The 13,210-nt window shown below is 45.0% G+C and overlaps 1 protein-coding gene across 1 annotated transcript in view; it reads right to left on the bottom strand.

Moving 5' to 3' along the window:
- Positions 1 to 695: 695 nt before the first annotated feature.
- Positions 696 to 13,210, bottom strand: part of LOC308195819 (uncharacterized protein) — a 219,717-nt gene continuing 207,202 nt past the window's right edge. Inside the window, exon 2 of the mRNA XM_080593868.1 lies at positions 696 to 5,338. Within this exon, the coding sequence (XP_080449994.1) occupies positions 2,990 to 5,338 (2,349 nt within the window). The 3' untranslated portion in view covers positions 696 to 2,989. The remainder of the gene's footprint in view (positions 5,339 to 13,210) is intronic.

The raw sequence follows: 13,210 nt of genomic DNA, 5'->3' as shown, positions 1-13,210 counted from the left end.
TTAAGAATGACTGTCATAGACCCTTAAGCATATAAACTGCAACAGTGAAACATATTGTCCATCCTTTACAGAAATCAAGTTATCATATAGAAAGACTATCACTTGACTTACAGAATCATTTGTTTTCTACATGAATAAAGATTAACCTATCACTCTTTAAGTCCTTCCTCAAACTTTTGCACTTCTAGAAACAAAACTATTTTTCAGTGCTAGCTTGTTGATTCCATCCTCATTTTACAACAAGGAAAAAAAGAAGCAATTCATTATTTTAATAAATAACACAGACACATGTCCCACACTTTGAATGACAGTTCCAATTAAAATGGAAAATCCTTAAAGTTAAAAATTCTTAGATATGTACTAGACCCACAAAAGGAATTCTTTATGCTTAAAACTTGTAGTTTTGTCAACACTACTGTAGGTCCAACTAGCATATGATAAAGTATGATTTCAGTTCCACTTCACATGCACTTTCATGAAAACATTTCAAGACAAACTCTTTAATCACTGAGTTTTTATGCTGAATTTGTCAACAACAGCAGCATATGCAGTCTTCATCTGGGTACAGGTGTAAGAAGCAGCAGTAGACCCAAAAGTTTATCAGAGTCACCAACATAATTATCAATTTTATCCCTTGACACCATGAAGCCCAACTGTCCATTATTTTCCAAATCACATTGACAGACTTGGTGTCATTAGAGCAGGCAAGACCTGCACTTATTTTGAATATCTCTTGCTCAGTGAGTCACCCCTCAGAACAGCCTTTTTATGTGGCATTCTCAAGAATCTTCTCAGGGGAATGGCCTAGTTACTTCCAAAAAGTATAGTACCCTTTCTTTATTCAGAGTTGTCAGTGTAACGTGTTTAATAGCAAGATATTCATGCCCATTTATTCTTTCCATCTAACCTCACTGAAGGCAGGATTCTGGCAGACCAGAGACAAGTGAAAATTGAGGCTACCTTATACTGATTGCATATCAGATTTAGTACAAGATTCCTGTCTATAGTTTCCTCAGAATTTCACATTAATCAGTGTTCCTCTATCAGTCTTTCCTGACAGTCTGTTTTTGCCAGTTAACACAAAACCTAAATGTGGTTGGAAGACTACTCTTGAAAAGTCCTAGGTCAATGACCACCTTTTCTGTATACTGTAGGAGATCCAAGAGGACACCATCTTAATTCGTACTGAATGAGTATATACTTACTCTATTTAATAAAATGAACATATGTTCCACCCATTAGATGTTTTTCAGCAGAGTGATATTTAGACCTGCCATTCATGGCCCTTAGACTGTGAGGAAAAACTTGGTAACTGGATGTTCATTTAACACATATAATTAGGAGAACCAGCTCTCCATGTATTTTTAATACTGTTTTACTCATGGTTGTTTGTGTGTACATTTATATATTTATATACATAGACAAATTGTACATATATATGTGTTGTGGTTTAACCCGGCTGGCAGCTAAACACCACACAGCCGTTCGCTCACCCTCCCCCCTCCCTCTCTGGGATGGGGGAGAGAAACGGGAAAGTGAAGCCGGTGAGTTGAGATAAAGACAGTTTATTAAGACAGGAATATAATAATAACAATAATAATAATAATAGTGATAATGATAATAGTATTAATAATAATAATGTGTAAGAAAACAAGTGATGCACAATGCAATTGCTCACCACCCGTTGACCGATGCCCAGCCTATCCCCGAGCAGCCGGCCCTCCCACCCCGGCCAGCCACCCCTATATATTGTTTAGCATGACGTCAGATGGTATGGAATACCCCTTTGGCCAGTTTGGGTCAGCTGTCCTGGGTCTGTCCCCTCCCAGCTCCTGCTGCACCCCCAGCCTGCTCGCTGGCAGGACAGAGCGAGAAGCCGAAAAGTCCTTGGCCTGATGTAAACACTGCTCTGCAACAATTAAAACATCAGCATGTTATCAGCGCTCTTCTCATCCTAATCCAAAACATAGCACCCTACCAGCTACTATGAGCTACTTAACTCTGTCCTAACTGGAACCAGGACAGATATCCACCCCTTATTCCATACCATTTATGTCATGCTCAGGTTACACTCTTTCCAATACATTCTACTTAATCACCATTTTCATCTATGATATATAGCAATCATGGTAGTGATGACATACAGTATTATATAATAATTAACATACTACAATTCAACTCATGGGCTATTCTCACCCAGTATCAAATCCCCTTGAGGTACACACCGGACCTCCCCATTCTTTTGCATTACCCACCAAGTGCATCCAGGTCCCTGAGCAAAAGCAATTCCACGAATGGGTTTGCCTTTTCCTGAGGCAGGAGTAGCCCAGACTGTTTTACCCAGCATGTTTCTTACGTGCACTACAGGAACTTTAACCCCTTCTACAGTGCGTAACAGGTTTGATTGGGCAGGTCCAGCTCAGTTGGCAGATCCCCTGGTATTGACTAACCAGGTGACTTTTGCCAAATGTGTATCCCAATTTTTGAATGTCCCAGCACCCATTGCTTTCAGTGTAGTCTTCAACAGTCCATTGTATCGTTCAACTTTTCCAGAGGCTGGTGCATGATAGGGGATGTGATACACCCACTCAATACCATGTTCTTTGGCCCAAGTGTCTATAAGGTTGTTTCGGAAATGGGTCCCGTTGTCTGACTCAATTCTCTCTGGGGTGCCATGTTGCCATAGGACTTGCTTTTCAAGGCCCAGGATAGTGTTCCGGGCGGTGGCATGGGGCACAGGATATGTTTCCAGCCATCCGGTGTTTGCTTCCACCATTGTAAGTACGTGGCGCTTGCCGTTGCGGGTTTGAGGGAGTGTGATGTAATCAATTTGCCAGGCCTCTCCATATTTATATTTCAGCCATCGTCCTCCATACCAAAGAGGCTTTGACCGTTTGGATTGCTTGATTGCAGCACATGTTTCACAGTCATGAATAACCTGTGCTATAGTGTCCATGGTCAGGTCCACCCCTCGATCACGAGCCCATCTCTATGTTGCATCTCTACCTTGATGGCCTGAGGTGTCATGGGCCCATCGGGCTATAAATAATTCACCTTTATGTTGCCAGTCCAGGTCCACCTGAGCCACTTCAATCTTAGCAGCCTGATCCACCTGCTGGTTGTTTTGATGTTCTTCAGTAGCCCGATTCTTGGGCACATGAGCATCTACATGGTGTACCTTTACAACCAGGTTCTCTACCCGGGCAGCAATATCTTGCCACAATGCCGCAGCCCAGATGGGCTTGCCCCTGCGCTGCCAGTTGTTCTGCTTCCATTGCTGTAACCACCCCCACAGGGCATTTGCTACCATCCATGAGTCAGTATAGAGATAGAGAACTGGCCACTTTTCTCGTTCAGCAATATCTAAAGCCAGCTGAATGGCTTTCACTTCTGTAAACTGACTCGATTCACCTTCTCCCTCAGCAGCCTCTGCAACTCGTCGTGTAGGACTCCATACAGCAGCTTTCCATCTCCGATGCTTTCCCACAATACGACAGGACCCGTCAGTGAACAAGGCATATTTCTTCCCATTTTCCGGTAGCTTGTTGTACAGTGGGGCTTCTTCAGCACGAACCACCTCCTCCTCTGATGATATCCCAAAGTATTTGCCTTCTGGCCAGTCCATAATCACCTCCAAGATTCCTGGGCGACTGGGGTTTCCTATTCGAGCCTGCTGAGTAATCAGTGCAACCCACTTGCTCCATGTAGCATCAGTTGCATGATGTGTAGAGGGGACCCTTCCTTTGAACATCCAGCCTAGTACCGGCAGTCGGGGTGCCAGGAGGAGCTGCGCTTCAGTACCGACCACTTCCGAAGCAGATCGAACTCCTTCATATGCTGCCAATATCTCCTTTTCAGTTGGAGTATAGCGGGCTTCAGATCCTCTGTATCCCCGACTCCAAAACCCCAGGGGTCGACCTCGAGTTTCCCCAGGTTCTTTCTGCCAGAGGCTCCAGGTGGGACCATTCTCCCCGGCTGCAGTGTAGAGCACATTCTTTACATCTGGTCCTGTTCGGACTGGCCCGAGGGCTACTGCATGAACTATTTCCTGCTTAATTTGTTCAAAGGCTTGTCGTTGATCAGGGCCCCATTCAAAAGCATTCTTCTTACGGGTTACTTGGTAGAGCGGGTTTACAATCAGACTGTAATTTGGAATATGCATTCTCCAAAACCCCACGACACCTAGGAAAGTTTGTGTTTCTTTTTTGCTAGCTGGTGGAGACATAGCTGTTATTTTGTTGATCACATCCATTGGGCTTTGACGACGTCCATCTTGCCATTTTATTCCTAAAAACTGGATCTCTCGTGCAGGTCCTTTAACTTTATTCTGTTTTATGGCAAAACCGGCCTTCAGAAGGATTTGGACTATTTTCTTCCCTTTCTCGAAAACTTCTTCTGCAGTGTCACCCCACACAATGATGTCATCGATGTACTGCAGGTGTTCAGGAGCTTCCCCCTGCTCCAGCGCAGACTGGATCAGTCCATGGCAAATGGTAGGGCTGTGTTTCCACCCCTGGGGCAGCCGATTCCAAGTATATTGGACTCCCCTCCAAGCGAAAGCAAACTGTGGCCTGCACTGTGCTGCTAGAGGGATGGAGAAAAATGCATTAGCGATATCAATTGTGGCATACCACTTGGCTGCCTTTGATTCCAGTTCATACTGGAGTTCTAGCATGTCCGGCACTGCAGCACTCAGTGGTGGCGTGACTTCGTTCAGGCCACGATAGTCCACTGTTAGTCTCCACTCACCATTAGACTTTCGCACTGGCCATATGGGACAAATAAAAGGTGAATGAGTCTTGCTGATCACTCCTTGGCTCTCCAGTTGACGAATTAGCTTATGGATGGGAATCAGGGAGTCTCGGTTGGTGCGATATTGCCGCCGGTGCACAGCTGTGGTAGCGATCGGCACTTGCTGTTCTTCAACCCTCAGCAACCCCACAACAGAAGGGTCCTCTGAGAGACCAGGCAAGGTAGACAACTGTTTAATGTCCTCTGTCTCCAAGGCAGCTATGCCAAAAGCCCAGCGGAACCCTTTTGGGTCCTTGAAATATCCTCTTCTAAGATAGTCTATGCCAAGGATGCATGGAGCATCTGGGCCAGTCACAATACGGTGCTTTTGCCACTCATTACCGGTTAGACTCACTTCAGCCTCCAATACAGTTAACTGCTGGGATCCCCCCATCACACCATAAATACAGATGGGCTCTGGCCCTTTATAGCTTGATGGCATTAGAGTACATTGTGCACCGGTGTCTACCAAAGCCTTATACTTCTGTGCGTCTGACGTGCCAGGCCATCGAATCCACACAGTCCAATAAACTCGATTGTCCCTTTCCTCCCCCTGGCTGGAGGCAGGGCCCCTCTAGTCCTGGTCAGAATCTTCGTTTCTGTGTTTAAAGGACTGCCTGCTGGAAGTTGGAGCAGCAAACTTTTCAGAGAACTCCTTTTTCCCAATTGTTTTCCTTTGCAATTCACGTACCCGTGCCTCTAGGGTCGCAGTAGATTTTCCATCCCATTTTCTCATGTCCTCTCCATGGTCACGTAGGTAAAACCACAGGGTGGCGCGGTGTGTGTGCCCATCATATTGTCTTCCTTGCATAGATGAACGTTTACCCCTAATAGCTGAGACACTGGTTTGTACAGGTGGGGAGGAAAATAATCTCTCTTCAAGTTGGTGGATCTTTTCAGAAAGTTTCTGCAAAGCATTCTCTTTTAGCTGGTGGACACTGGTTCGTTCAGGTGGAGGGGAAGATAAATTCTCTTTAAGTTGGTGGACCTCTTCAGAGAGTTTCTCCACAGCCGAGACACAGGCCTGTAGGGAAGAGGAGAGATTTCCTTCGTACTGCCGGAGTAATTTAGCCACGTCATTCACTGGGGGATTCTCCTCTGCTTTCCAGGCTAGTATTGCCAATGAGCTGGCATATGATGATGGTGCACTCCGTACAAACTTCCGCCACATAGGTGGTGTACACCGGACTGCATCTGGATCTGCGGATGTTTGTGCGTCGTCTAGGTCCTTATAAATGACTTCCCGTACGGCCAATTCCCTCAGGTACTGAATTCCCTTCTCCATGGTGGTCCATTTGCCTGGTAGACATACAAGTTCTTCCTTGAAGGGATACCTTTCCTGAACAGCTGACAGGAGACGCCTCCAGAGGCTGCGAGGTCGTGCTCCATCTCCAATTGCTTTGTCAATGCATGCGTCCCTAGCAAGGGATCCCAGCCGCCTGGCTTCCTTGCCCTCTAATTCCACATAATTGGCTCCCGTGTCCCAGCACCGGAGCAGCCAGGTGACAAGCTGCTCACCTATACAGCGACCAAAATCTTTTCGCACATCTCGTAGCTCACGCTGGTATAGAGTCCGGGTAGTTACTGATGATTTTTTGACATCCTCATCCTCATCTTCAGTCTCCTGCACCTTTGATGGCCCAGCCTCGTCTTCACTATGCCCAGACTTAGCAGAAGACTGTCTGCGTTCTAAACGACCTGAGCCTCTATACCATTTTTTCACCTTGTCTACAGGGGCAACTTGCACTGCTACAGCTCGTTTCTCTAACCCAGATACAGGGTCTGCCACAGGGGTTGGAATACCCTCTGCGGGGTCAACTTGCACTGCTACAGCTCGTTTCTCTGACCCAGACACAGGAGTGGGAGCAGCTGCAGGAGCTGGAGCTGCTGCAGGGGCTGGAGTGGCTGCGGGAGCTGGAGCTGGAGCAGCTGCAGGGGCTGGAGCGGCTGCAGGGGCTGGAGCGGCTGCAGGAGCTGGAACTGGAGCGGCTGCAGGAGCTGGAGCGGCTGCAGGAGCTGGAGCTGGAGTAGCTGCAGGAGCTGGAACTGGAGCGGCTGCAGGAGCTGGAGCGGGAGTAGCTGCAGGAGCTGGAGCTGGAGCAGCTGCAGGAGCTGGAACTGGAGTGGCTGCAGGAGCTGGAGCTGGAGCGGCTGCAGGAGCTGGAGCTGGAGCAGCTGCAGGAGCTGGAACTGGAGTGGCTGCAGGAGCTGGAGCTGGAGCGGCTGCAGGAGCTGGAGCGGCTGCAGGAGCTGGAGCGGCTGCAGGAGCGGGAGCTAGGTTGCTAGTAGCATCAATTGCAGCTCGATAGGCACAAGCCAGACCCCAGCACGCTACAGTGATTTGTGTCACTTTGGAACTGCCAGAGTCATGACACCTTTTTTTCAAGCATTCTGCCAGCTTTTTAGGATTTTGCAGTTGTTCAGGGGTGAATGTCCAAAACACTGGAGGCGACCACTGCTCTAGAAACCTGCCCATATCCTCCCACACTCCCTGCCACTCGCAACTATCCCGCCTCAAGACAGATCTCCGGATGAGATTCCTAAGTAGTTGTTTAACCCTCAACAAAACCTGAAGCGCATTCAGGAGACATAACAACAAGAGCAGGCTGGTCTGAGTATCCCAAGGATATTCAACATCTCGGAGAACCACCGTAACTAGCTCGGGGGATAAGAGGGTGGTGAAGGAGAAAGGGAGAGTGAACAGGTAGGGAAACATGTCTTCCCCTGTCCCCTTCACAGATTGGCTCCCTAACGAAAACAGGCAATAGGTGTAATTGCTAATAGTTTCCGAGATATGGGTTCCAAAGTATAGAGTCGACGTCAGTGCTGAGTACAAATACCAGGTTAAAGTCGTGACCAGATATTTCGTCATTTCATAAGCCATTGTTACACCGCACAGTACCATAACAATCTTAAACCAGGGCCCGGAAAGGATAAACAGTGCAACAGGGAGCACATACAGAAAGTAACGCACCATAAAACTCAATTTGGAATACAGGTACAGCAGACTGGAGATTAAGGCAATCAACATCGTGACTAGCAACTATTAAGCAGGTCCAATACTTATACCAATTTTAGTTTAACACACTCTGGTCAAATTTGTCGATATCTCAACCCTTCATGCCCCACGTTGGGCGCCAAAAGGGCTGTTGTGGTTTAACCCGGCTGGCAGCTAAACACCACACAGCCGTTCGCTCACCCTCCCCCCTCCCTCTCTGGGATGGGGGAGAGAAACAGGAAAGTGAAGCCGGTGAGTTGAGATAAAGACAGTTTATTAAGACAGGAATATAATAATAACAATAATAATAATAATAGTGATAATGATAATAGTATTAATAATAATAATGTGTAAGAAAACAAGTGATGCACAACGCAATTGCTCACCACCCGCTGACCGATGCCCAGCCTATCCCCGAGCAGCCGGCCCCCCACCCCGGCCAGCCACCCCTATATATTGTTTAGCATGACGTCAGATGGTATGGAATACCCCTTTGGCCAGTTTGGGTCAGCTGTCCTGGGTCTGTCCCCTCCCAGCTCCTGCTGCACCCCTAGCCTGCTCGCTGGCAGGACAGAGCGAGAAGCCGAAAAGTCCTTGGCCTGGTGTAAACACTGCTCTGCAACAATTGAAACATCAGCATGTTATCAGCGCTCTTCTCATCCTAATTCAAAACATAGCACCCTACCAGCTACTATGAGGGAAAATTAACTCTGTCCTAACTGGAACCAGGACAATATGTTTGCAGATCGGTTAACTTGTATGTTTCAGTTGCTCTGCTCTGTCAACTATCTACTAACTACAAATAAAAATAACTTTTTAACTTACACTTTTTGACTAAAACAGCATTTAGAACCATGACCTTGGAAGTTAAATTTTTTTGACTTTATCCTCAATATCCTCAAATTTAACAGAACACAGTATTTTTCTTGCATCTTAAATTAATTTGAAGTATATGCTAACATTTTCAACTGCTGGGTAAAAAAAAAAAAAGAACGAACAACAACAACAAAAAACACATCTATTATGTGAGCCCATAAAAGAAAGAATCTAAAAATATATATATTAAAAAATGTTATGGCAGAAACCACTGCCTTTTAATATTCATAGTGAATTTAGTTTGGAAGGAATCTTTTAAGGTCATCTTCTCTTATCTTTTTCACAAAGTAAGGCAGGTTTGGATTAGTGCATCCCGTCCAAGCTTCTGCCTGAGTCAAGGCCTCTAGCGTGCCAGAAGGCGGTCACTGCTATGAGTGCAGGGCAGGTCCTGTGGCACATCACCACCCAAAAACTAGTAGTCACATGCAGTCTTAAATGACCCCTCATGGACTCCTTTCCACACCAGCTGTCCTAGTTCCTTTGCTCATTCTGTTTAACGATCTCCTAGTCACTTGTGCTCTCTTCATGTTAGTTAGGTAGGAAGCCATACGCAAGCCTGCTCCATCTCTTCTAATCACCATGAGATTGGCTACTTAGAAGGCACCTTCTGATGTTGTCTTTTGGTTCCCAATTTTGATTCACAGGTCTTGTGAATGCTGAGCCAACTGCATGGTCCTTCCACCCACACTTTTTAAGATTTAAGAAAACCACCAGCCTACTCTGAGCATGGGTTTGGACAATGTGGCCTTTGGAGGTCCATTGAAACCTAAATTATTGTTCTACAATATATATATATATATTTCATATTTATATAACATGAACACAGAACAAAAGGATCTATAGCAAAAAAAAAATAATAAAAAAGTTGGTTCCAGTATAACACCATTCTATTATTTGAAGGAACATATCAAATTTATAGTGACAAGTGTTTCATTGCAGAATTTTTTAACTCAAACATGACACAGTCAGTTTAGTTGTAAAAATAAACTAAGATCAGTGTTGCTTTAACATTTTAGGGTATTCCTTTCATGTTTTCTGCCTTTGAGGTAACTGGAAAAAATATTGTGTTGTTTTTATTATTGTTTTTTCTTAATGTGCATATTGGTTATTAGGGGAACTGCTGTCAGTTAGTCCAGTGGTTTTCACTCTTTTCAGATATGAAGCAACTTTAAAATGTGTGACTCACTGTTATTTTCCAATGAGGACCTGTATCTGATTTAACTAAAGCTAAGATTTTCATGTCTGAAAACTGTGCACATTGAAATGTAGAAAATAAAAGCTCAGTTTTGTAGCAGACCCTAACCACAGAACTTGTGATAAGCTTTCCAGATCCAAAAGTCTTTCCCTTTTGACTTCCATTCTACTTTTATGAAATGATACATTAAATAACATTAATGGAGTCATAAAAGTCTTCCTCTCCTTTAAGTGTATCTGATCATTGAAGTACAAAACAGTGAACATGACTGATGGGGAAAAAGAAACAAAAAGAATGATAACAGCTTGCTATAGGTAAATAGATAGATAGATAGATAGATAGATAGATAGATAGATAGATAGATAAATACATAATTTGATTCATTTAGAATAGGAAAGACGTTTTCAGATAACTTATTTTCTCTAGTCTTGGACAGACTTTTCCACTAGATAGATGTGAATAGCTTCTGTGACATTTTTGTTGCTGGGCAACAGCCTGAGAGATATGAAAAGAGAAGCCAATAAAAGCAAAGTTACATGAGAAGCCAAATCAAAATATGCACATTCTTTGTGTAGTTCTCAAAAATATAGTGTAATTATGCAAATCTTCCTCATTCTGTTATTTAAAATGTTTGTCAACCAATCAGACTTAATGTGAGGAAGACAAAATATCCATATGGCATTTTTGTAAAGCATGATTATTTCAATCAGAGCACAGGGATTCCCTTTGTATAGCTCTGTTCCTGATCTGCCTGGAGTTGGAAAGTAGGCTTCAGCTGTTTTCTCGTTGTGGCAGAGATATATGCTTGTGCCTGCGAGAGGGGAAAGCCTTTCCTCAGACTTGGCATCACATCATACAAAGCCCAACATAAAGCATTCATTAGTATCTGGGCTCCTCAGAAACACCTTGGAATGCAAGCCATAAGTTGTGACGACCCTACTACTTCATTTGGCTTCTTTGCCTCTGTAGAGTTCATGCATCCTAACCTTGCGCACATTGCTTGATCTGAAACTTACTGTAAATAAAGACAGTATTTCTGAGCAAGTCATAGGATATGGTACTTATTATGAGACTGTACAAGTCTCATACAAGTACTGAACAAGTACGAGGTTACAAGTATTGAAATAAAAACTGCTGGCTCATCAAGATGAAAGGCCGGATGGATCCCTTTCAAATGATTTACACATATTCAGTGTCCACCAGCCCTAGATTTGAATTTTCTAAAACCAAACTAGCAGCTGAACACAACACTGCAGGACATACTTCGTGACAGCCTGCCTTTGTGTCACCACTGAGGAGTAGGTATATCCCTTCTACTGAACATGCCAATGAATGTAACATCAATCCGTCACACTGATCAAGAAATTGTAGAGCCTCCATGTCCTGCTTTAAAAATGCTGCTAACTGTCCACAAATGTTTCTTTATATTTCATAGGCTAGTTAATCAGGAGGTATTTCTCTTCTCAAGATTTTTTTTTCTCTCAAGCTGTATTTGAAAAGCTGCAGCAATGTCAACTTTATGAGATCTTACCCTTTTTTTTGCCATAAAAGAGTTTCCCTAATGAAAAGTCTTTTACTGTACAGAATTAAAAAGCAGCTGCTATTAAAGTAAAATATTTAATCAGCCACCTGTTTTCCTAGAATTCAGAAAGGTTACTGATTTCTGTCATTTTCAATTTGATATTTAGTTGAATTGTATACATATAATCCAAATTAGTTTTCAGTCAGGAGATGAGTTGAGCTTTCACTAACGGAACACATTTGGGCTACTTTGAAACTTTCTGTTTTCAGATTATAGAATCATAGAATCATAGAATATCCCGAGTTGGAAGGGACCCATAAGGATCATCAAGTCCAACTCCTGGCACTGCACAGGTCTGCCCAAAAGTTTAGACCATGTGACTAAGTGCACAGTCCAATCTCTTCTTAAATTCAGATGGGCTTGGTGCAGTGACTACTTCACTGGGGAGCCTGTTCCAGTGTGCTACCACCCTCTCGGCGAAGAACCTCTTCCTCATGTCCAGCCCAAACTTCCCCTGCCTCAGCTTCACATCGTTCCCATGGGTCCTGTCACTGGTGATAACAGAGAATAGGTCACCTGCCTCTCCACTCCCTCTCGCGAGGAAGTTGTAAACTGCGATGAGGTCCCCCCTCAGCCTCCTCTTCTCCAGGCTGAACAGGCCAAGTGACCTCAGCCGCTCCTCATATGTCTTCCCCTCTAGGGCCTTCACCATCTTCATCGCCCTCCTCTGGACACTCTCCAACAGTTTAATGTCCTTCTTGTACTGCGGTGCCCAGAACTGCACACAGTACTCGAGGTGAGGCCGCACCAGCACAGAGTAGAGCGGGACAATCACCTCCCTCGACCGACTAGCAATGCCGTGCTTGATGCATCCCAGGATATGGTTGGCCCTCCTGGCTGCCAGGGCACACTGGTGGCTCATATTCAACTTGCTGTCAACCACAACCCCCAGATCCCTCTCTGCAGGGCTGCTCTCCAGCGTCTCATCGCCCAGTCTGTACGTATAGCCAGGGTTGCCCCGTCCCAGGTGCAGGACCCAGCACTTGCTTTTGTTAAACTTCATGTGGTTGGTGATTGCCCAGCTCTCCAATCTGTCCAGATCTCTCTGCAAGGCCTTTCCACCCTCATCCGAGTCCACAACTCCTCCAAGTTTGGTGTCGTCGGCAAATTTGCTCAGAACACCTTCTAGTCCTACATCCAAATCATTTATAAAGACATTGAAGAGGACTGGCCCTAAAATGGAGCCTTGAGGGACCCCACTAGTGACCATCCGCCAGCCAGATGTGGCCCCATTCACCACAACCCTTTGAGCCCTGCCCGTCAGCCAATTGCTCACCCATCGTATGATGGTTTTGTTTAGCTCTATGCTGGACAATTTGTCCAGTAGGATCCTATGGGAAATCGTGTCAAAAGCTTTGCTGAAGTCCAAAAAGATCACATCAGCTGGTTTCCCTTGATCAACTAGATGGGTGATCTTATCATAAAAAGAAATCAAATTTGTTAGGCAGGACCTACCCCTCATGAACCCATGTTGGCTGCGACCAATGACTGCATTGTCCCCCAGGTGCGCCTCAATAACTTCAAGGATCATCTTCTCCATAATTTTACCAGGCACTGACGTGAGACTGACAGGCCTGTAATTGCTAGGGTCTTCTTTCTTACCCTTCTTGAAAATTGGCACAACATTTGCCAGCTTCCAGTCTACTGGGACCTCTCCAGATTCCCAAGATCGCTGAAAAATAATTGAGAGAGGTCCTGCGATGATGTCTGCCAGTTCTTTAAGCACCCTGGGATGAACCCCATCCGGACCCATGGACTTGTATGGATC

Source organism: Anser brachyrhynchus (assembly GCF_964034855.1).
Source record: "Anser brachyrhynchus genome assembly, chromosome: 1".
NCBI lineage: Eukaryota > Metazoa > Chordata > Aves > Anseriformes > Anatidae > Anser > Anser brachyrhynchus.
The sequence above is the reverse complement of the archived record's forward strand: the minus strand, read 5'-3'. Positions and strand labels throughout refer to the sequence as shown.